At 44.5% G+C, this 24,631-nt stretch overlaps 1 protein-coding gene across 5 annotated transcripts in view; it reads left to right on the top strand.

The window, feature by feature from the left end:
- LOC134927409 (xin actin-binding repeat-containing protein 1-like) overlaps positions 1-24,631 on the top strand; it is a 559,013-nt gene that overhangs the window by 24,469 nt on the left and 509,913 nt on the right. The window contains exon 4 of one of the 5 annotated variants that reach the window (XM_063921820.1): positions 1,355-9,709. The exons of the other annotated variants lie outside the window; for them this stretch is intronic. Within the exon in view, the coding sequence (XP_063777890.1) occupies positions 1,355-8,662 (7,308 nt within the window). The 3' untranslated portion in view covers positions 8,663-9,709. Of the gene's footprint in view, positions 1-1,354; positions 9,710-24,631 lie in introns of those variants that run through there. 5 annotated transcript variants of the gene reach the window in all.

The raw sequence follows: 24,631 nt of genomic DNA, 5'->3' as shown, positions 1-24,631 counted from the left end.
CTTAAAAATGTATACAAAACAGACAGACTTTTGCTATCAGCGCTAAAAATAGGTTTTGTATACACGTAAGCCATTAATATTGCCAAGCAGCTTGTACCATGTACAATCATATCCTCCAACTGTACCTTTTTGTCAGGTACAGTCCCTTTTTTTATGGTCTGTACCGATTTTTGGCTCTCCAAACGTCCATTGAAAGTGTAGAAAAAGGGGCGTGACCATGCCCCCTTCACCCGTGGCCACGCCCCTTTCCTAATTTGCACCAATTTTTATGTATAAAATGTTGGAGGGTATGAACAATGTGGCTAAAACCGAGCGCGGGCATATTTCTTTTCTGTTTTTGGTCACATAGCTCAAACTGCATGCAATCTCACCATTCACAACCTTTATCTGGAAAGTTTGGGGTTTTCAAAAATTGCTACCCATTGCTGGCTCTTGGAATTTTAAGCCTTTGTATCATAAACATGGGAAAAATCACCTGTGATTTGTGGGCGATATTTAATCTGCCAGAAAGAAAAAGAAAAAAGGGCCTTTGATAAATTTTCCTCTTTAGAATTTGGCTAACCGAGACCAAATCCTGATTTTCTTGAGATTTTAATATTGATATTGCTTCATCTACATAATATGACATATAAGTTATAAAATTAGGCCACTCACAATTTTAATTTGTTTCCCCATGCCCACAATACATAGTTGTGTATCACAAATTAAAGACCCAAATTGTTATTTATTTATTTATTTATTTGCTTTATCTTTAAACCAATATTATTTTAAACTGAGATTTTGGTCACAGTATTGGGTCTATCCCTTATTCTGTCATGGTAAGCTCCATCTTTTTTTAATAAAGCCCTAAAATGATATAAAAAATATAGATAAGAAACAGTAACTGAATCTTTTGTTTTTGTAATTGTGTTTCTTATGCTAACACAAGAATCCATAAAAATAATACATGTGTATTCTGAAAGTACTAAGGGGGTAATTCCAAGTTGATCGCAGCAGGATTTTTGATAGCAATTGGGCAAAACCATGTGCACTGCAGGGGAGGCAGATATAACATGTGCAGAGAGAGTTAGATTTGGGTGGGGTGTGTTCAATCTGCAATCTAATTTGCAGTGTAAAAATAAAGCAGCCAGTATTTACCCTGCACAGAAACAAAATAACCCACCCAAATCTAACTCTTTCTGCACATGTTATATCTGCCTCCCCTGCAGTGCACATGGTTTTGCCCAATTGCTAAAAAAAATCCTGCTGCGATCAACTTGGAATTACCCCCTAAGTTGTTGCTTCTACTAACCCTTTTTGGAGGGAAGGGGAAGAATTTGAAAAGGTCTTAAAACAATGTTATTTACTCCTTAAGATGGAAAACAACGTCATGAAGTTATCTAAGGAGGCTAATAGTGAAAAAAGGATTGAGGCTGATCTACCTTTACCACCTCCTCCAGAATCAACACATCCTTCAGTGACAGTAATTGGAGCACAAGAACAAAGTTTTATGCCTCCACCTCCCCCAAAAGAGACATTTTCCAAGTTCTATGAGCAGCGGCAAGTAAATGAGTTAAAAAGACTTTATCGTCACATGCATCCAGAACTAAGGAAGAACTTGGAGCATGTTGTGACCAGGGACATTTCTGAATTGTTAAGTACTGATGAATCTAATCAACAAGGTTCAGTCAATCTGGATTCAGTGCTACCTGGAGAGGTACAATCCATGCGTTGGATCTTTGAGAATTGGAATTTGGATACCATTGGTGAACACCAAGGTAGTAGAAAATTAACTGAAGAAGAGGCTGTACTTGGTGGCAATGTCAAAAATACATCTCGTATGTTTCAAGGCCAGACATGCACTGATGGCAATAGGTCCTCATCTGCAGTGCTTGATCAGTCAAGAGGTGATGTGAAGACAGCTTTGTGGTTGTTTGAAACACAGCCCCTTAATTCATTAAATAAAACCTATCAAGATGACACAGATGTCCAGGAAGCAGTTTTGAAAGATCCTATTGAAAAAGGTGATGTGAAGGGCACCAAAGTCCTCTTTGAGACACAATCTTTAGATGAAGTTGGACGCTGTAACTCTATAGAAGAAAATAGCATTCTCCATCTAAAATCTGAAATTCAAGAACTGAAGGGAGATGTGAACAAAACCATAAAACTTTTTCAGACTGAGCCTTTGTGCGCAATTAGAGATACAACTGGAAATATTCATGAAATTAAATCTATTTGTAGAGAGGATACACAGAGCAATAGTGTAAACACATCAAGATGGTTGTTTGAAACTCAGCCTTTGGATGCTATTCACAAGGATACCTCAAATGTTCAGCTTATTAGAGGTATTTCGTTGGAAGAGATTGCAAAGGGAGGTGTAAATGCAGCCAAGTGGATATTTGAAACTCAACCCTTGGACACAATAAAAGAACACATGGAAGATGGTGTATTCCAGGCATCTGTGGACACTATACAAGGAGTAGATGTGAGCAAGCAAAGCAGTATATTTGAGAAGCAATCTCTTGACTCCATTAACAGTAACAATAATAGTAAAATCACCACTACAGAAGATGTATTTGCTGGTGACGTGAAGTCCACTTTGTGGCTATTTGAAACACAACCAATGGAAACACTCAAAGGCAATTTTGAAGTTGGTCAGCTAAAAAAGGTTGAGCTTTTAAACGAAGAAAAGGGGAATGTTAAGCAAAGGAAACACATTTTTGAGACATGTTCATTAGACAAAGTGTCCAACAAAGAAGATGAATCAAGAGAACAATATGGAATAGACACAAAAGAAATTATAAAGGGAGATGTGAAGTCATATAAAAACCTGTTTGAAACACTTCCCTTGGATAATATTAAAAACAACAGGAGTGTTCACATCTCTAATCAAGATGACATAAAGTTGGGGAATGTGAAGGCACATCAAACTTTGTTTGAAACCACACCACTTTATGCTATCGAAGACAGTTTGGGCAATTATCATGAAGTCACATCTGTCAGTCGGGAGCAAGTAATAAGTGGAGATGTTAAAAAATATCAATGGATGTTTGAAACAAAACCTTTAGATCAGTGTAATGACAGTGTTCAAAAAGTGGATATCATTAAAGGAATCACAAAGCAAGAGGTTGTTTCTGGTGATGTGGCAACAGCTAGGTGGCTCTTCGAAACTCAACCTGTTGATGTCATTCATCAGGAAAAGAAGGAAGAGTGCGCAATTCAAAAAGAAGTCTTAGAAAAAGGTGATGTTAAGAAGTGTCAATGGCTCTTTGAAACCCAACCTATTGACATGTTATATGACAAATCAGACAAAACCCAAGAAAAAGAAACTCTTGTTCAAGGTAATGTTAAGTCTTACACTTGGATGTTTGAAAGTCAACCATTAGATTCCATCAGAGACTCAGAAGGACATTATATAAAAATGAACATTGCTTCACAAGATAATTTGGAAGGTGTTAATGTAAAAACCACAAAACACCTTTTTGAGACTGAACCTTTGGACAGCATTTCCTCTGCTGGCGAATTAAAAAAGATGATCAGGTATTCAAGCAGAGTTGAAATCCAATCAGGAGAAGTCTCTAGAGTGAAGGAGGTTTTTGAATCTAAACCAAAAGAATGTGTATCGAAAGCAGATATTACAAGAGAAGAAAACATACAGGCTGGTTCTGTAAATAAATTCACATGGCTTTTTGAAAACTGTGCAATGGACTCTTTGATAATGAACAAAGACAGTTCTCAAGAATTACCCCCCAAAAACACTATCCAAGGTGGGGATGTTGGAGGGGAAAATTTTATTTTTGAAACATATTCTTTGGATCAGATCCAACAGGATTCACAAAATAAGGACATTGGCAAAGTCGAAGAAGCTCTCACCAGAGGAGATGTGAAGTCATGTACAATGCGTTTCGAAACCATGCCTCTATATGCTATCCAAGACCAAGGAGGGGAATACCATGAGGTCACATCAGTAAAGAAGGAAGAAATCCAGAAAGGGGATGTAAGAGGTGCAAAATGGTTATTTGAAACAAAACCTCTTGATAGGATCAATAAGGATGAGGAAGTTTTTGTCATCAGAGCAGTGACACAAGAAGATATTGAGAAAGGCTGTGTCAAGGCTGCAAGGTGGAGATTTGAGACAGAACCACTGGATTCTATCACAGATATTGGGAAGAACATCAGGAGAACAGTTGATGATATTCAAAAGGGTGATATCCAACTAAACAAGCAGCTCTTCGAATCACAACAAGTGAATCAGAAGAAGTATGTCAGGCTGGTTAGTGTCAGTGATGTACAAAAGGGAAATGTGAGGACTTCTACATGGCTCTTTGAAAATCAACCTATTGATTCTTTAAAAGGAGAGGATCAAGAGCATTGTGGTATTATAAAAGTTCAAAGAGAAGATAATCAAAAAGGAGATGTTAAGAGATGCACCTGGCTATTTGAGTCTGAACCACTAGATAGCCTGAAAGATACTGAAAGACCAGCTGCTCCTCAAACCATGGAAGATATTCCCAAGGCTAATGTAAAAAGCACCACTTGGCTGTTTGAAAGTACACCGCTAGACGAATTTGACTTTAAACACTCAACCAGCATTGAGCAAAAAGAAATAAGTGTAAAGGATATCCTTAATGCCTTCTTTTCCTACCAAATAATTCAGCATGCAGGAATTGTCATAGAAAATATCAATGGTAAGTCTGTAAACATGATAAAATATCAGTTATCGGCCCAGACAACTGAGATTCAGAAAGAAGAAACTGTGGGTGGCAACCTGCAAAGAATATTATTACAGTTACTCCACAGAGCTGATGTTGAGCCCCATGGTCTTCTTGTGGAGGAAAACAGTAGTGGACAACTTCATGTAACCAAGATGAATCTACTGGATCAAGCTCAGCCAGCAGGACAGGAAGAAGAATATGTCAACGATGACATAGCTCAAGCCTTCAAAGCACTGTCAAATGAAGACGATTGCATGAAGACTGGTATTATAATGGAGGAATCTGCCAGTGGTTCTGTGAAAATTATTATCTATTCTATATCATCACACTGTACATTTAGTGTGGCTGAGGACAATATTGTCAAAGGAGATGTCAAATCAACAATTGGAAATCTGCTGGCTTGCAGCCAAGAAAGCAAACGAAAGGTCTCTGTAACACGTGAGCAAAATGAGAAAGGAAATGTCCAGTTGTACACAAGCTGCATTGAAAAAGGAGATTTAGGATACTTGAGAAGTCTCCAAGCAGAATCCGAAATAGAAGCTCTTACGCTTCTTCAAAGGGAACCTGTAGGTGAAGAATTAAATGAAGAACAGCATAAACAGACAGCTAACCAAAGCAACACAGCTTCAGAATGTGTGTATGTTACATCCAACCCTGTATTCAATCCTGTGCAGCCTCAAGCAAATGTAAAAGGCTGCATTGTGGTTGATACCACAAAGGACACAAACACCCAGAAAGCTTCACTTGGATGCAAAGAAGAAAGAAAGGACATCACTGTGAGTAACACAATACAACGCAACACCGCATTGCAGAAATCTACAACAAGCAAAAACACTACTGGAGAAGCGGAGAGCACTACATTGCTTAAAGAGTGTCATGCCGGGGGTTCCATGTCTAGTATGGTGAAGAGCAATTCTGCCAGTGAGACTGATCTACAAGCTGCAAAGGAAACAAATACCCAGAAAGCTTCACTTGGATGCAAAGTAGAAAAAAAAAAGGACATCACTGTGAGTAACACAATACAACACAACACCGCATTGCAGAAATCTACAGCAAGCAAAAACACAACTGGAGAAGCGGAGAGTTCTACATTACTTAAAGAGTGTCATGCCAAGGGTTCCATGTCTAGTATGGTGAAGAGCAATTCTGCCAGTGACACCGATCTACAAGCTGCACTGTTAGATCTAAAACAAGCCACAGCTGAAGCTAAGAGCATTCAACAGGCACAATGTAAGCTTCAGAAAAGTACCCAGGAGATTCAACTTTCCAGCAAGCAAGTACAAGGAAATACTGTGCAACCTGTTCATGCTAAATTATATCAAGAACATGCCAATGCCAAGCAAACATCCAGTGTCACGACCAAAGTTCAAGATACACGGTCATCTTATGCAAGTCTTCAGAAGTCTACGACATCCACCAAAAAGGTCAGTGTTTCTGAGGAGCAGGAGCAGAAAGTAACACAGGAACATAACCAGATATGTAGGGCAGAAAGTAGCAGTATAAAAGATGGTGTTGAGTTCCCCATTCAAACAAAAAACTATTTAAATCCCTTTGTTGACTGTGATTATAAAACACAACTAGAGCAAGAAGAAAGAGATCAAGATATTGTCAGGGGAGATGTAAAGGCAGCGATCAGAGCACTGCAGTATGCTTCCACAGAGCAGAAAGAAGTAGAAAAGGAAGAAGTTGTAAGAGGTAATTTAACAACTGCCCTTCAATCTCTCCAAAAGTCTAACGTAAATGTATCAAAGGGTGACTTTAAGGCAGCTATGATATACAGGAATGCAGGGCAGTCTTATGCTGCATGTAAAAAAAAAAGTGATGATCAGCAGTTTAAAGATCAGGCAATGGTAACATCAGTACAATCATTTGATAATGACTCTCCTCCTTCTCCAGCTGCTGTGACTGGACAAGAAAGATGTCAACCTCCAAACACAAGTCATTTAGAAGCAACAAAGGTGAAGGATCCTACAACAAAGATTCCTGATTCCATAGCAGAGGCAAGTGATAAGACTCTAGATAATACACATGCTCTAAGCACATCCCAACCCCCACAAAGACAAAAGCCAGCCCTGCCCCCAAAACCAAAGCATCTGTTGCCAAGTACACGTCCACCTCTGCGGCACAAAGCTAAGACTTCCTTGACCTCACCTTCATCTCCATCTTCTAATCCTTTGACTAAAACTGATGAAAGGAGTTTTAAAACATTAACAGATTCAGACAACATGTCCATACAGGTCCCATATGCATGTGATGCCCCAGCTAAACCAACTTGCATTTACCTTTCTGCCAACGCAAGTGGAGAATCTGAAAAAGAAATGCTTATACACAATACACACATGATATGCAATGAAAGACATATGGTTACCTCTGAAAATCAAACTTCCCAGGATGAACGGACAATCCAAGCCACTAAAAACAAAGAAGACTCATTAAGTGAATGTTGTACTTTTTCAGCTAATGACTTAAAGGCTTGCACTGCCTCATTACAACAAGAGAGACAAATGGCAGAAGAATATATGTATAAACAGACACTGTGCCCAAATTCAAATAGTAAAGATGAGGCACCAAAGAAGTCAGTTGGCACCATGGCAGAATCCAGAGACAGTTTTAATCAAAACACGAACAAGGGTGTAGTCATGAGAGTCAAGCAGAAAAGGGAAACAGAAGATGAAAGGCGCAAAAGATTATCAGTACATAGGGATGAAATATTGAAAGACAATGTAAAAGCAGCAACCGATATTTTTGAGAATTTGAGAAAACAAGATGAGCTTCAGATGATTTTGAAAAAAGTGAAAGAATTAGAAGAAGAGACTAAAAATGTGGATGTAAAGTCCATGAGGGGTTTATTTGAGACGGTTCCAGATTGGATAGTCAACACCAAAGAAAAAGCAACCCCTCTTCAGAAGCAAAAGGAAAGCCATAAAGACGGCAGTTTGGAGCTGCTAAAGGAGGATGCAGAAAGTGTATCATCTGTAGAACTTGCCTTTGAGGACCTTGAAAAGGCAAGTGCTAAAATCAAACACTTGAAAGAGCAGACATTGGCACGACTGTTAGACATTGAAGAAACGATTAAGAAAGCACTCTTCTCTGTTTCAAATTTAAAATCAGATTCTGACATTGCAAGTCTTTCATGTCTCTTCCGTGAATCCCTTGGAACACCTACTGCAACCAATAACATCAGAAAAATTAGCATTGTTTCCAGTAAAGCAAAACCAATACAACTTCTTGAAGAGGGGTATATCGACGCTGTAAACAATCAAGAAATAACAGAGATTAAGAAGACAGGACTGGAGGTGGCCAATACTTCCAGTCGCCTTTCTCCTACATCTCCATCTTTCATTACAATAGAATCTGCTGCCAGAAAACCAACACAACAGAATGGTAACTGTTCACCTTCAGTTGTGATTTCAAACCAAAATGAACACATGTCTCAGAATTTGGCAAGCAATCCCAAACAAGGAGTGAGTGGTAGTGGACAGAAAGGACTCAATTCACAAGAGTGCTCAGATCCTTTCAACCAGTGGAGTATTTCATGTGACAATGGCCGATGTGCTTCAGCTGAGTTGCAGAATATTGCTGTAGTTCATGATCAGAACGCTCAGGTCAACCTCAACTCACCATCAAGTCCCAATTCTCAACGGCAAAAAAGTGTTCTTGAGTTGAAAACTGCATCTGATAGTCCCAAAGTAATTGGAACAACTATAGTGACTGAAAAATATGAAGAATCTGATCAGTATGGCAACAAAACTATAAGGTCCAAAACATCTACCACGGTTACAAAGCAATCGGACACTCAGAGCTCCTCAACCTTTGAGTTTGTATCTGCACCGCCACGTTATGAAGTGACTGCCTCTCCTCTTCTTAGGAGACATTTGATGTCATCGGTGGAGAACTCTAGCAGCAAAGCAAATGAGACTGGGGTTGTGTTCGTTACTTTTGGAAATTCAAAACCAGCCAAAAAGTAATGTGTTTATAAAGAACCCAAGAACACAATGTTTCTAATCCGAATATGTCTGGCAACATTATGCTACAGTAGATGTACAAGATTAAGATATTTGATTTAATCTGAACAATTGGTACCCACTGGGCAGATTCTGGTTCATATACAGTCATTAGGAAGATTAGTGAAAACAGCAACTTGTATTACATGCAGTTTGATCATTGACATGAAGAACCACAACCATTTTGTGTAACATAAGATGTATTGTATATATATTATGTTTGAAACGACTGTTATGTACAGAGTAAGCTGAATACCATCTTAATGTTGCTATTCAGCAAATTGTATTAATGTGAAAAGCTGAACTTGAGATGATTCTGAACACGTCTTAGTAGATGTCATCCCTTTTTAGTGGACATTAACTCATTTTTTAATGGTCTGTGTAAATGATACCAATCTTGGATTTGATCAAAACCATATAAGTTTTTATAAAGGAGTAGTCACAAGCTCAAAGTGCAGTTCCTTATGGAAAAAAAAATAAGTTTCTAATGTCAAAGTACATTCCTTGGAATGACATTCGACATAAGTGAAGTACAGTAGTCCTATTCTTCATCTACAGCTATGTATTGTTATCATAATGTTATCCACCATCCAGCAAATTGCAGGGTGCTAGTATTTATAGAATACTGTTTTACTCCATGCAATGGTGCACATAGGGTAAAAAGTCCCTGAAGTTAATTTTACACATAATGTTTTATTTAAAAAAAATATATATGGCTCTATGCCTTTTTAAAATAAATCCTCTTCAGGGAAATGGCAATTTAATAACATAATAAAATAAAAAAACACTCAATAAAATTATATTTTTCTTCACTTTATCTTAGTTCTAAGATTTTTGTATGATTTTCTTAACACATGTTAAAATGTTTAAATATTTTAGACCATAATTTATTATTTATGAGATCAATTGTCATTCTGTATTTTTGTTTCTGTTTTATGCATTTTCATTTATAGAAGATGTATTTACCTTTGCATAACATTACTTTTCTCACTAAATTCTTTTATATCCCTTATCCCTTATGCATCACTGTCTGTGACAATGTCTTCCTCTTTATTGTTGCATAATAAACATACGTATTTGCATTAAACATTTTGTCGGTATCTCTGTTTCAACTGGCCCGGCGTACCTTTCTTAGGGCCTAATTCAGATCTGGTCGTAGATGTGCTAAATTTAGCACATCTACAATCATTTTCTCAGACATGCGGGGGAAACGCCCAGCACAGGGCTAGTCTGCCCTCAGGGCCGGTTCTTGCCCTTGTGGCGCCCCGGACAAAAGTTAGGGGTGTGGCTTAATGCGGGGGGCGTGTTCAGTCACGCCCCCATTTGTAGCGCCGCTGAAAGGAAATTTAAAAAAAAAACAAACAAAGTATACTTACTATACCCCGCTCCTGATTCCAGATCTGCAGACCTCCCCCCGGCGCCGCTCTTCTCCTCGGATCTATGGGAGAGACGTCAGTCATGACGTCTCCCCCATAGCACAGCATAGACACTAGAGGTCAATTATGACCCCTAGCGTCTGTGCTACAATGCTGTGCGGTGCGCGATGACGTCATCGCGCACCGCACAGCAAAGGTCCTCTCCATGAAGGGAAACTAAACGCTTAGCGTCTGATTCCCTTCACAGCGGGGGGGACCAGCGCCACGAAGGGAAACTAGACGCGTAGCGTCTGGTTCCCTTCTCACAGCGGGGGGAGGCACAGGGCGGGGGCTCTGCTGGGGAGCACTCTGCACAGTGGCGGATCTTGCCATGGTGCGGCGCCCTCCGGATGGCGCCGGCGCCCTCCGGAACGCGGCGCCCCGGGCAAAAGTCCTGCTTGCCCGTGGCAAGATCCGCCACTGTCCGCCCCGCATGTCTGGCTCTGTCCCCCTTCGCACTGGTGCAAAAGCATCGCACGGCGGTGATGCTTTTGCACCCGGCGAGTAGCTCCCTGCCTGCGCAGCTCCAGCGCTTTGGCAGGTAGCTACCCGCCGCATCCCATGTCGCAGCGACTGCGCGTTGTGTCACGCCATTTCAACCACACTCTGGTAGTTTTCCTCAGTGGCTGTCCCAAGACTAGCCCCCAAGGAAAACTACCAGAGTGTGGTTGAAACGGCTGTCGGGCCGCTGTTTGTATTACTTTGCTACTGATTGACCGAAAAAATCCTCTTCTGCTAAAACGTGAGTGCTGATCCTGCATCTTTTCAAAACTACATTGGAAAGTGAGTGTCAATGTTTATCTATTCTTGCACCCTGCACCACGACCGTTGGTATTTTGTTAACCCTTGCCAGTGTGCTGTTTTGCTTCATGTTTCTCGATATATATGTGTATATCTCCTATATATTAGCCCAGATCTGTGACTTTGTGCTTCATTTGCTAACGCTGGGCGGAGTCACAATGCTGGGCGGAGTCACAGATTTGGCCTAAGATATAGGAGGAATAGGAGGAAAATGCGGACAACTAGCCACTGTGTGATTGCCTGGAGGAGGAGGACGGGTAACGGGCCGCGGCTGCGAGACGCTCGACCAGTCACTGTGAGGTGGCGGCAGTGGAGAGCCGGTCGGCGGGTCGTGGCGGCAGTCAGTTGGCAACTGTGTGATTGCCTGGTGGAGGAGGATAGGTAACGGGTCACGGCTGCGAGACGCTCGACCAGTCACTGTGAGGCGGCGACAGTGGAGAGCCGGTCGGCGGGTCGTGGCGGCAGTCAGCTGGCCACTGTGTGATTGCCTGGAGGAGGAGGACGGGTAACGGGCCGCGGCTGCGAGAGGCTCGACCAGTCACTGTGAGGCGGCGGCAGCGGAGGACGGAGCCGCCCGGGTAGGATGAGAGCGGGGAGCCGCCGCCGGAAGACGGAGACAAGCAATTGACCCAGTGCAGTACACAGCAGCTGCAGCACCTCCTCCCCTCCCCGACCACACTTTGTGTATATACCTGTACATGCCCTATGTACTCCCTCCATACACACATACAGTATATACCTGCTGTACACACACCCACCCCACACACACACACATATATATATATATGGAGGTAGGGGAGAAGAACAAGCGCCATATGGTGTAGTAATTTAAGTAAATGGTAAATTATAGACACGTAAATATGAGTTAAGTACCGGATGTAATCTTGAAATCAGGCCTATCAGTCTCTCTTTCCCAGTGGCTGTTCCCCACCAAATACAATGCTTTAGTCAAGCATGTAGGATAAACTTTTATCCAGATAACCCAAGCAGGTCCTGTGTAGTATGCTATTCACTCAATTTCAAAAAACTGCCTTGTATAACAATTTAAAAGTTTTTTAATAAACAAATAAAAATTATAATAAAGTAAAAAAGCTTAGCTCAGTGATACAGGCAGTAGATAGGTAGGTCAGTCTCTCAACGCGTTTCGCCTTTTAGGCTTCCTCAGGAAAACACATATATATATATACTAGGTGATTCATCACGCCCTACGGGCGCTCTTCACACCGTCATCAGGGGCTACGCCCCTCTAACCCTTGCACACCCTTGTGGCGTGCAATGTTTTTATTACGTTACGTGTGTAAGCGGCACTGGTACAGGGGGCGTTGCGTCACTGGTACCGGGGGCGTAACGTGTGCAAGCGTCAGTGGTACAGGGGGCGCGCTGTGATTAGGCTGGTTATCTGGTGTGGCTCAGTGGCAGGGGATGGAGCGTACGGGTTGTCCCTCGCGTTCTTTCGCTGTCCCGTTGGCGGCAGCGTCTCCCTGTGTGAGTGGTGGGCTAGCAGGAGGCAGGCATTCCAGTGGCAGCTGCACGGACTGCCAATCACAGCGCGTCCTGGCGGCGTCTGGCCAATGGCGGGCGGAGTGTGCCGGGGGGGCCCGACAGAGACTCAACAAATGGCTGGCAGGGGGGGGGGGTGGCCGCATCGGAGTCTTAACCAATGGCTTGCGGAGGGGGGGGACACCGCATCTGGGTCGGAACCAATGGCTGGCGAGGGGGGGCGGAGCCTTAAGCTGGTGCTGCTGTCTCGGGGGGGGGGGGGGGGCGGAGCCGCAACGGCGGCCACGCTGATATAACCTGCGGTCAGTTATGTATCCTGCTCACATATATTAGGGCAGATTTTCTATGGCTATCTCCTATATATTAGCCCACATCTCTATGGCTTGACTCCGCCCAGCGTTAGCAAATGAGGCACAAAGTCACGAATCTGGGCTAATATATAGGAGATGGGGGGGGGGGGGAGATGTATGTACCGCAGGTATATATATGTGTGTGTGTGTGTGTGGGGGGGGTAGATGTGTGTACAGCAGGTATATATATGTGTGTGTGGGGGGGGTGTACAGCAGGTATATATATGTGTGTGGGGGGGTAGATGCGTGTACAGCAGGTGTATATATATGTGTGGGGGGGTAGATGTGTGTACAGCACGTGTATATATATATATATATATATATATATATATGTGTGTGTGTGTGGGGGGGTAGATGTGTATACAGCAGGTATATATGTGTGGGGTATGTGTGTGTGTGTGTGTGTGTGTGTGTGTGTGTGTTTACAGCAGGTATATATATGTGTGTGGGGGGGTAGGTGTGTGTACAGCAGGTGTATATATATATATATATATGTGTGTGTGTGTGTGTGTGTGTGTGTGTGTGTGTGTGTGTGTGTGTGTGTGTATACAGCAGGTATATATATATATATATATATATATATATCAACCAAAGAAAAGGCGGCACTCGGAGACTGTGAAAATAATCATATATTGGTGCAAAAAGAAATCAACGTTTCGGGGACCAGTTCCCCTTCTTCAGGATAAGTGTTAACAATGCACTACACACATTTAAATACTTAGAAGAAGTACTTACCCCCCAACACACACCCAATCACCTGGCGTCTCCACTCGGTCACGCCGCCGGTCTCACCGCCCGGCGCCCCCGGGCGCGTCTGTCGCAGCCGGAAGTGACGTCGCGGGTGTAAGCCGCGTTACCATGGAGACGCTGGCAATACAAATAGAAAAGACACATCCCACATCATTTTAAAATACTGTGCAAAATAGAAACTAATTGAAGTGCTAATGCAGATCTACATACAATACTAATGCAAGTCTAAAAACAGTGCTTATACACATTTATGTCCGTGCAAAAATAAACATGCAGCATACTGCTGCTATTACCACATGCAGCTACTGGCCGTCCAGACTCTGATCCATGTCACAAATGTACATGCAGAATGTTACAACATCTGGAGAATATTTAAAGGGAACTAGTCCCCAACCATATATCAGCCTGGTCCTCCATTAACCTCATCACTACAGACAGATTGATCTAAAAGATCCCACTGACCTACAGCATAATCAGTTAAGGCCATCTGACTCCTCCTCGCCTGTCCGTGCTGAAAAACCATTGCAATATATTCAACTCTGGACTCAACATCTGGCACACCGCGGACCTCATTACTCCTCAAAATTAAAGAAAATTAATGAGCCCCAAATTCTCATTAAGTCCCCCCGGTTTCAGGGTTTGCAGTCTATGTATCCACATGGATTCTAGCTGCAAAAGCTTTTTACCCCTATTCCCCCCCCCCCCCCCGGGGGGGGATTCTGGCACATGATCAATGATCCGATGTTTTAATGTCGCCATGCTATGCCTAAACTCCACAAAATGTTTGGCAACCGGCTGTTCCCCACTACCGGCCGCCAAAGCATTCCTGATTGCCTGTCTGTGCTGAGCCATTCGCACTTTGAACTGGCACTCGGTCATCCCTATATAATAACGGCCGCATGGGCAAATGATGGCATATACAACAAACTTGGTGCTACATGTCAAGGGCCACCTGATCTTAAAACTTTTTCCTGAAAAGGGGTGGGAAATGCTATCCCCTGGGGACATATGTGCACAGGTCGTGCAGCCCGTGCACTTGTAGCACCCATTTTTTTCTACTCAAAAAATGGTGGGTGGGGGCAACTTTTAACTTAGCCATATCAGTTTTGACAAGGATATCTTTAATGCTACGCCCTTTGGTATAACTCGGCATGATCCGTTTATTCTTAAAGACTGTTAACTCAGGGTCCGATGTGACTAAGGGCCAAAGCCCCCGCAGTCTGTTCTTAACCTGTCCACTATTTACATCATATGCACTCACCCACGGAATACTGCTGGAGGTATCCTTTGGTGGTACTGATTTGAGGGTCTCTTCTCTTCTAATGGCTGTGGCCTTTTTACGGGCCATACGTAACAATTTCAGGGGATACCCCCTGTCCAGAAGCCTACCCTCCATTTCATCCAGTTGTTTGTTCCTGACCTCCACATTTGTGTTGGACCTGCATACTCGCAAAAATTGTGAGTATAGCAGGCCCCTTATTGTGGAGGTCGGGTGGAAACTGTCATACCGCAACACAGTGTTGCGGTCGGTGGGTTTTTTATACAGACATGTGTCGATCCTACCTTCATGTACTTTGATGAGGATATCTAAATAGCACATTTCATGTTGGCTACAACTCATCGTAAATTAGACGGGACTGTCTGATGCATTATGACTATCAATTAAGGATACTAAATCCTGAACTTCACCTCGCCAAAAGATCAGCACGTCATCTATATATCGGTAATAGATAAACAAACGACTTGCTATCATTGAGTCAGCCAAAAACAATTGACGTTCGACCTCCCACATAAAGGCATTAGCGAACGAGGGTGCCACGGAAGATCCCATGGCACACCCCGTTCGCTGTCTATAAAATTGCCCATCAAAAATAAAGAAATTGTGAGATAAGGTGAACTGCAATAAATCCATAAAAAAATCTATATCAGGCCCAGTGTACAATGCATTACCTGTGATTAGACGTCTTACTGCATTCAAACCCTGTTGATGTGGTATGCAAGTGTACAGGCTGGTGACGTCGATGGTAGACAATGTAATATCTAACGGTACCTGTTCAATGGAAATACATTTTCTTAATAATGTACTGGAATCTTTGAGATGTGTGCTGGTTCCCTGTATACAGGGTTGCAGATAGCAATCCAAGTAGATAGCCACAGGTTCACACAGAGACCCCCGGGCAGAAATGATGGGTCTGCCCGGAGGCCTCTGCGCGTCTTTGTGGATCTTAGGGATCGTGTAAAAGATGGGCGTTACTGGAAAATCAGGACACAGCCTTGCATACACATCAGCAGTGATAATACCCTCAGACAGACCAAGTCTGAGGGTATTATCACTGCTGATGTGTATGCAAGGCTGTTTGTTTATCTATTACCGATATATAGATGACGTGCTGATCTTTTGGCGAGGTGAAGTTCAGGATTTAGTATCCTTAATTGATAGTCATAATGCATCAGACAGTCCCGTCAAATATACGATGAGTTGTAGCCAACATGAAATGTGCTATTTAGATATCCTCATCAAAGTACATGAAGGTAAGATCGACACATGTCTGTATAAAAAACCCACCGACCGCAACACTGTGTTGCGGTATGACAGTTTCCACCCGACCTCCACAATTAGGGGCCTGCCATACTCACAATTTTTGCGAGTATGCAGGTCCAACACAAATGTGGAGGTCAGAAACAAACAACTGGATGAAATGGAGGGTAGGCTTCTGGACAGGGGGTATCCCCTGAAATTGTTACGTATGGCCCATAAAAAGGCCACAGCCATTAGAAGAGAAGAGACCCTCAAATCAGTACCACCAAAGGATACCTCCAGCAGTATTCCGTGGGTGAGTGTATATGATGTAAATAGTGGACAGGTTAAGAACAGACTGCGGGGGCTTTGGCCCTTAGTCACATCGGACCCTGAGTTAACAGTCTTTAAGAATAAACGGATCATGCCGAGTTATACCAAAGGGCGTAGCATTAAAGATATCCTTGTCAAAACTGATATGGCTAAGTTAAAAGTTGCCCCCAGCCACCATTTTTTGAGTAGAAAAAATGGGTGCTACAAGTGCACGGGCTGCACGACCTGTGCACATATGTCCCCAGGGGATAGCATTTCCCACCCCTTTTCAGGAAAAAGTTTTAAGATCAGGTGGCCCTTGACATGTAGCACCAAGTTTGTTGTATATGCCATCATTTGCCCATGCAGCCGTTATTATATAGGGAAGACCGAGTGCCAGTTCAAAGTGCGAATGGCTCAGCACAGACAGGCAATCAGGAATGCTTTGGCGGCCGGTAGTGGGGAACAGCCGGTTGCCAAACATTTTGTGGAGTTTAGGCATAGCATGGCGACATTAAAACATCGGATCATTGATCATGTGCCAAAATCCCCCCGGGAGGGGGGGGGGGGGGGGGGGAATAGGGGTAAAAAGCTTTTGCAGCTAGAATCCATGTGGATACATAGACTGCAAACCCTGAAACCAGGGGGACTTCATGAGAATTTGGGGCTCATTAATTTTCTTTAATTTTGAGGAGTAATGAGGTCCGCGGTGTGCCAGATGTTGAGTCCAGAGTTGAATATATTGCAATGGTTTTTCAGCACGGACAGGCGAGGAGGAGTCAGATGGCCTTAACTGATTATGCTGTAGGTCAGTGGGATCTTTTAGATCAATCTGTCTGTAGTGATGAGGTTAATGGAGGACCAGGCTGATATATGGTTGGGGACTAGTTCCCTTGAAATATTCTCCAGATGTTGTAACATTCTGCATGTACATTTGTGACATGGATCAGAATCAGGACGGCCAGTAGCTGCATGTGGTAATAGCAGCAGTATGCTGCATGTTTATTGTTGCACGGACATAAATGTGTATAAGCACTGTTTTTAGACTTGCATTAGTATTGTATGTAGATCTGCATTAGCACTTCAATTAGTTTCTATTTTGCACAGTATTTTAAAATGATGTGGGATGTGTCTTTTCTATTTGTATTGCCAGCGTCTCCATGGTAACGCGGCTTGCTCCCGCAACGTCACTTCCGGCTGCGACAGACACGCCCGGGGGCGCCGGGCGATGAGACCGGCGGCGTGACCGAGTGGAGACGCCAGGTGAATGGGTGTGTGTTGGGGGGTAAGTACTTCTTCTAAGTATTTAAATGTGTGTAGTGCATTGTTAACACTTATCCTGAAGAAGGGGAACTGGTCCCCGAAACGTTGATTTCTTTTTGCACCAATATATGATTATTTTCACAGTCTCCGAGTGCCGCCTTTTCTTTGGTTGAAATATTTTGGGGGGCCCTAGCAAAGCCCTCCTCAGAGGAAGGCACCGGAGCAGGACATATCCCGCTGCGGATACCGGGAGTGCCGGGGCAGCAAGGTGACATATATATATATATATATATGTGTGTGTGTGGGGTGTGTGTGTGTGTACAGCAGGTATATATATGTGTGTGTGGGGGGGGGTAGGTGTGTATACAGTAGGTATATAAATATATGTGTGTGTGGGGTGGGTGTGTGTACAGCAGGTATATACTGTATGTGTGTATGGAGGGAGTACATAGGGCATGTACAGGTATATACACATAGTGTGGGCCGGGGAGGGGAGAAGGTGCTGCAGCTGCTGTGTACTGCACTGGGTCACTTGCTTGTCTCCGTCTTCCGGCGGCGGCTCCCCGCTCTCATCCTACCCGGGCGGCTCCGTCCTCCGCCTCACAGTGACTGGTCGAGCCTCTCGCAGCCGCGGCCCGTTACCCGTCCTCCTCCTCCAGGCAATCACACAGTTGCCAGCTGACTGCCGCCACGACCCGCTGACCGGCTCTCCACTGCCGCCGCCTCACAGTGACTGGTCGAGCGTCTCGCAGCCGCGGACCGTTACCCGTCCTCCTCCTCCAGGCAATCACACAGTGGCCGGTTGTCTGCTTTTTCCTCCTATTCCTCCTATATCTTAGGCCAAATCTGTGACTCCGCTCAGCATTGTGACTCCGCCCAGCGTTAGCAAATGAAGCACAAAGTCACAGATCTGGGCTAATATATAGGATATATATAGAGATGTGCACCGGAAATTTTTCGGGTTTTGTGTTTTGGTTTTGGGTTCGGTTCCGCGGCCGTGTTTTGGGTTCGACCGCGTTTTGGCAAAACCTCACCGATTTTTTTTTGTCGGATTCGGGTGTGTTTTGGATTCGGGTGTTTTTTTCAAAAAACACTAAAAAACAGCTTAAATCATAGAATTTGGGGGTCATTTTGATCCCAAAGTATTATTAACCTCAAAAACCATAATTTACACTCATTTTCAGTCTATTCTGAATACCTCACACCTCACAATATTATTTTTAGCCCTAAAATTTGCACCGAGGTCGCTGGATGACTAAGCTAAGCGACCCTAGTGGCCGACACAAACACCTGGCCCATCTAGGAGTGGCACTGCAGTGTCACGCAGGATGTCCCTTCCAAAAAACCCTCCCCAAACAGCACATGACGCAAAGAAAAAAAGAGGCGCAATGAGGTAGCTGTGTGAGTAAGCTAAGCGACCCTAGTGGCCGACACAAACACCTGGCCCATCTAGGAGTGGCACTGCAGTGTCACGCAGGATGTCCCTTCCAAAAAACCCTCCCCAAACAGCACATGACGCAAAGAAAAAAAGAGGCGCAATGAGGTAGCTGTGTGAGTAAGCTAAGCGACCCTAGTGGCCGACACAAACACCTGGCCCATCTAGGAGTGGCACTGCAGTGTCACGCAGGATGTCCCTTCCAAAAAACCCTCCCCAAACAGCACATGACGCAAAGAAAAAAAGAGGCGCAATGAGGTAGCTGTGTGAGTAAGATAAGCGACCCTAGTGGCCGACACAAACACCGGGCCCATCTAGGAGTGGCACTGCAGTGGCACGCAGGATGTCCCTTCCAAAAAACCCTCCCCAAACAGCACATGACGCAAAGAAAAAAAGAGGCGCAATGAGGTAGCTGTGTGAGTAAGATAAGCGACCCTAGTGGCCGACACAAGCACCGGGCCCATATAGGAGTGGCACTGCAGTTGCACGCAGGATGGCCCTTCCAAAAAACCCTCCCCAAACAGCACATGACGCAAAGAAAAAAAGAGGCGCAATGAGGCAGCTGTGTGAGTAAGATAAGCGACCCTAGTGGCCGACACAAACACCGGGCCCATCTAGGAGTGGCACTGCAGTGTCACGCAGGATGTCCCTTCCAAAAAACCCTCCCCAAACAGCACATGACGCAAAGAAAAAAAGAGGCCCAATGAGGTAGCTGTGTGAGTAAGCTAAGCGACCCTAGTGGCCGACACATACACCTGGCCCATCTAGGAGTGGCACTGCAGTGTCACGCAGGATGTCCCTTCCAAAAAACCCTCCCCAAACAGCACATGACGCAAAGAAAAAAAGAGGCGCAATGAGGTAGCTGTGTGAGTAAGCTAAGCGACCCTAGTGGCCGACACAAACACCTGGCCCATCTAGGAGTGGCACTGCAGTGTCACGCAGGAGGTCCCTTCCAAAAAACCCTCCCCAAACAGCACATGATGCAAAGAAAAAAAGAGGCGCAATGAGGTAGCTGTGTGAGTAAGATAAGCGACCCTAGTGGCCGACACAAACACCGGGCCCATCTAGGAGTGGCACTGCAGTGGCACGCAGGATGTCCCTTCCAAAAAACCCTCCCCAAACAGCACATGACGCAAAAAATTAAATTAAGAAAAATTAATTAATTAATTAAATTAAGAAAAATTAAAGAAAAAAGAGGTGCAAGATGGAATTGTCCTTGGGCCCTCCCACCCACCCTTATGTTGTATAAACAGGACATGCACACTTTAACCAACCCATCATTTCAGTGACAGGGTCTGCCACACGACTGTGACTGAAATGACGGGTTGGTTTGGACCCCCACCAAAAAAGAAGCAATTAATCGCTCCTTGCACAAACTGGCTCTACAGAGGCACGATCTCCACCTCATCATCATCCTCCGATATATCACCGTGTACATCCCCCTCCTCACAGATTATCAATTCGTCCCCACTGGAATCCACCATCTCAGCTCCCTGTGTACTTTGTGGAGGCAATTGCTGCTGGTCAATGTCTCCACGGAGGAATTGATTATAATTCATTTTAATGAACATCATCTTCTCCACATTTTCTGGATGTAACCTCGTACGCCGATTGCTGACAAGGTGAGCGGCGGCACTAAACACTCTTTCGGAGTACACACTTGTGGGAGGGCAACTTAGGTAGAATAAAGCCAGTTTGTGCAAGGGCCTCCAAATTGCCTCTTTTTCCTGCCAGTATAAGTACGGACTGTGTGACGTGCCTACTTGGATGCGGTCACTCATATAATCCTCCACCATTCTTTCAATGGTGAGAGAATCATATGCAGTGACAGTAGACGACATGTCCGTAATCGTTGTCAGGTCCTTCAGTCCGGACCAGCAGTCGCTCCAGACTGCCCTGCATCACCGCCAGCGGGTGGGCTCGGAATTCTGAGCCTTTTCCTCGCACCCCCAGTTGCGGGAGAATGTGAAGGAGGAGATGTTGACAGGTCGCGTTCCGCTTGACTTGACAATTTTCTCACCAGCAGGTTTTTGAACCCCAGCAGACTTGTGTCTGCCGGAAAGAGAGATCCAAGGTAGGCTTTAAATCTAGGATCGAGCACGGTGGCCAAAATGTAGTGCTCTGATTTCAACAGATTGACCACCCGTGAATCCTTGTTAAGCGAATTAAGGGCTCCATCCACAAGTCCCACATACCTAGCGGAATCGCTCCGTGTTAGCTCCTCCTTCAATGTCTCCAGCTTCTTCTGCAAAAGCCTGATGAGGGGAATGACCTGACTCAGGCTGGCAGTGTCTGAACTGACTTCACGTGTGGCAAGTTCAAAGGGCATCAGAACCTTGCACAATGTTGAAATCATTCTCCACTGCGCTTGAGACAGGTGCATTCCACCTCCTATATCGTGCTCAATTGTATAGGCTTGAATGGCCTTTTGCTGCTCCTCCAACCTCTGAAGCATATAGAGGGTTGAATTCCACCTCGTTACCACTTCTTGCTTCAGATGATGGCAGGGCAGGTTCAGTTGTTTTTGGTGGTGCTCCAGTCTTCTGTACGTGGTGCCTGTACGCCGAAAGTGTCCCGCAATTCTTCTGGCCACCGACAGCATCTCTTGCACGCCCCTGTCGTTTTTTAAAAAATTCTGCACCACCAAATTCAAGGTATGTGCAAAACATGGGACGTGCTGGAATTTGCCCATATTTAATGCACACACAATATTGCTGGCGTTGTCCGATGCCACAAATCCACAGGAGAGTCCAATTGGGGTAAGCCATTCCGCGATGATCTTCCTCAGTTGCCGTAAGAGGTTTTCAGCTGTGTGCGTATTCTGGAAAGCGGTGATACAAAGCGTAGCCTGCCTAGGAAAGAGTTGGCGTTTGCGAGATGCTGCTACTGGTGCCGCCGCTGCTGTTCTTGCGGCGGGAGTCCATACATCTACCCAGTGGGCTGTCACAGTCATATAGTCCTGACCCTGCCCTGCTCCACTTGTCCACATGTCCGTGGTTAAGTGGACATTGGGTACAACTGCATTTTTTAGGACACTGGTGAGTCTTTTTCTGACGTCCGTGTACATTCTCGGTATCGCCTGCCTAGAGAAGTGGAACCTAGATGGTATTTGGTAACGGGGGCACACTACCTCAAGAAATTGTCTAGTTCCCTGTGAACTAACGGCGGATACCGGACGCACGTCTAACACCAACATAGTTGTCAAGGCCTCAGTTATCCGCTTTGCAGCAGGATGACTGCTGTGATATTTCATCTTCCTCGCAAAGGACTGTTGGACAGTCAATTGCTTACTGGAAGTAGTACAAGTGGGCTTACGACTTCCCCTCTGGGATGACCATCGACTCCCAGCAGCAACAACAGCAGCGCCAGCAGCAGTAGGCGTTACACGCAAGGATGCATCGGAGGAATCCCAGGCAGGAGAGGAATCGTCAGAATTGCCAGTGACATGGCCTGCAGGACTATTGGCATTCCTGGGGAAGGAGGAAATTGACACTGAGGGAGTTGGTGGGGTGGTTTGCGTGAGCTTGGTTACAAGAGGAAGGGATTTACTGGTCAGTGGACTGCTTCCGCTGTCACCCAAAGTTTTTGAACTTGTCACTGACTTATTATGAATGCGCTGCAGGTGACGTATAAGGGAGGATGTTCCGAGGTGGTTAACGTCCTTACCCCTACTTATTACAGCTTGACAAAGGCAACACACGGCTTGACAAATGTTGTCCGCATTTCTGGTGAAATACTTCCACACCGAAGAGCTGATTTTTTTTGTATTTTGACCAGGCATGTCAATGGCCCTATTCCTCCCACGGACAACAGGTGTCTCCCCGGGTGCCTGACTTAAACAAACCACCTCACCATCAGAATCCTCCCGGTCAATTTCCTCCCCAGCGCCAGCAACACCCATATCCTCCTCATCCTGGTGTACTTCAACACTGACATCTTCAATCTGACTATCAGGAACTGGACTGCGGGTGCTCCTTCCAGCACTTGCAGGGGGCGTGCAAATGGTGGAAGGCGCATGCTCTTCACGTCCAGTGTTGGGAAGGTCAGGCATCGCAACCGACACAATTGGACTCTCCTTGTGGATTTGGGATTTCGAAGAACGCACAGTTCTTTGCGGTGCTACTGCTTTTGCCAGCTTGAGTCTTTTCATTTTTCTAGCGAGAGGCTGAGTGCTTCCATCCTCATGTGAAGCTGAACCACTAGCCATGAACATAGGCCAGGGCCTCAGCCGTTCCTTGCCACTCCGTGTGGTAAATGGCATATTGGCAAGTTTACGCTTCTCCTCCGACAATTTTATTTTAGGTTTTGGAGTCCTTTTTTTACTGATATTTGGTGTTTTGGATTTGACATGCTCTGTACTATGACATTGGGCATCGGCCTTGGCAGACGACGTTGCTGGCATTTCATCGTCTCGGCTATGACTAGTGGCAGCAGCTTCAGCACGAGGTGGAAGTGGATCTTGATCTTTCCCTAATTTTGGAACCTCAACATTTTTGTTCTCCATATTTTAATAGGCACAACTAAAAGGCACCTCAGGTAAACAATGGAGATGGATGGATACTAGTATACTTATGGATGGACTGCCGAGTGCCGACACAGAGGTAGCTACAGCCGTGGACTAACGTACTGTGTCTGCTGCTAATATAGACTGGATGATAATGAGATGAAATCAATATAATATCACTAGTACTGCAGCCGGACAGGTATGTATATTTATTATGTAATGACTGATGACGGACCTGCTGGACACTGTCAGCTCAGCAGCACCGCAGACTGCTACAGTAAGCTACTATACTATAGTAGTATGTACAAAGAAGAAAGAAAAAAAAAAAACCACGGGGAGGTGGTATACAATTATGGATGGACTGCCGAGTGCCGACACAGAGGTAGCTACAGCCGTGGACTACCGTACTGTGTCTGCTGCTAATATAGACTGGATGATAATGAGATGAAATCAATATAATATCACTAGTACTGCAGCCGGACAGGTATGTATATTTATTATGTAATGACTGATGACGGACCTGCTGGACACTGTCAGCTCAGCAGCACCGCAGACTGCTACAGTAAGCTACTATACTATAGTAGTATGTACAAAGAAGAAAGAAAAAAAAAACCACGGGGAGGTGGTATACAATTATGGATGGACTGCCGAGTGCCGACACAGAGGTAGCTACAGCCGTGGACTACCGTACTGTGTCTGCTGCTAATATAGACTGGATGATAATGAGATGAAATCAATATAATATCACTAGTACTGCAGCCGGACAGGTATGTATATTTATTATGTAATGACTGATGACGGACCTGCTGGACACTGTCAGCTCAGCAGCACCGCAGACTGCTACAGTAAGCTACTATACTATAGTAGTATGTACAAAGAAGAAAGAAAAAAAAAAACCACGGGGAGGTGGTATACAATTATGGATGGACTGCCGAGTGCCGACACAGAGGTAGCTACAGCCGTGGACTACCGTACTGTGTCTGCTGCTAATATAGACTGGATGATAATGAGATGAAATCAATATAATATCACTAGTACTGCAGCCGGACAGGTATGTATATTTATTATGTAATGACTGATGACGG

Source organism: Pseudophryne corroboree, chromosome 5 (assembly GCF_028390025.1).
Source record: "Pseudophryne corroboree isolate aPseCor3 chromosome 5, aPseCor3.hap2, whole genome shotgun sequence".
NCBI lineage: Eukaryota > Metazoa > Chordata > Amphibia > Anura > Myobatrachidae > Pseudophryne > Pseudophryne corroboree.
The sequence above is the reverse complement of the archived record's forward strand: the minus strand, read 5'-3'. Positions and strand labels throughout refer to the sequence as shown.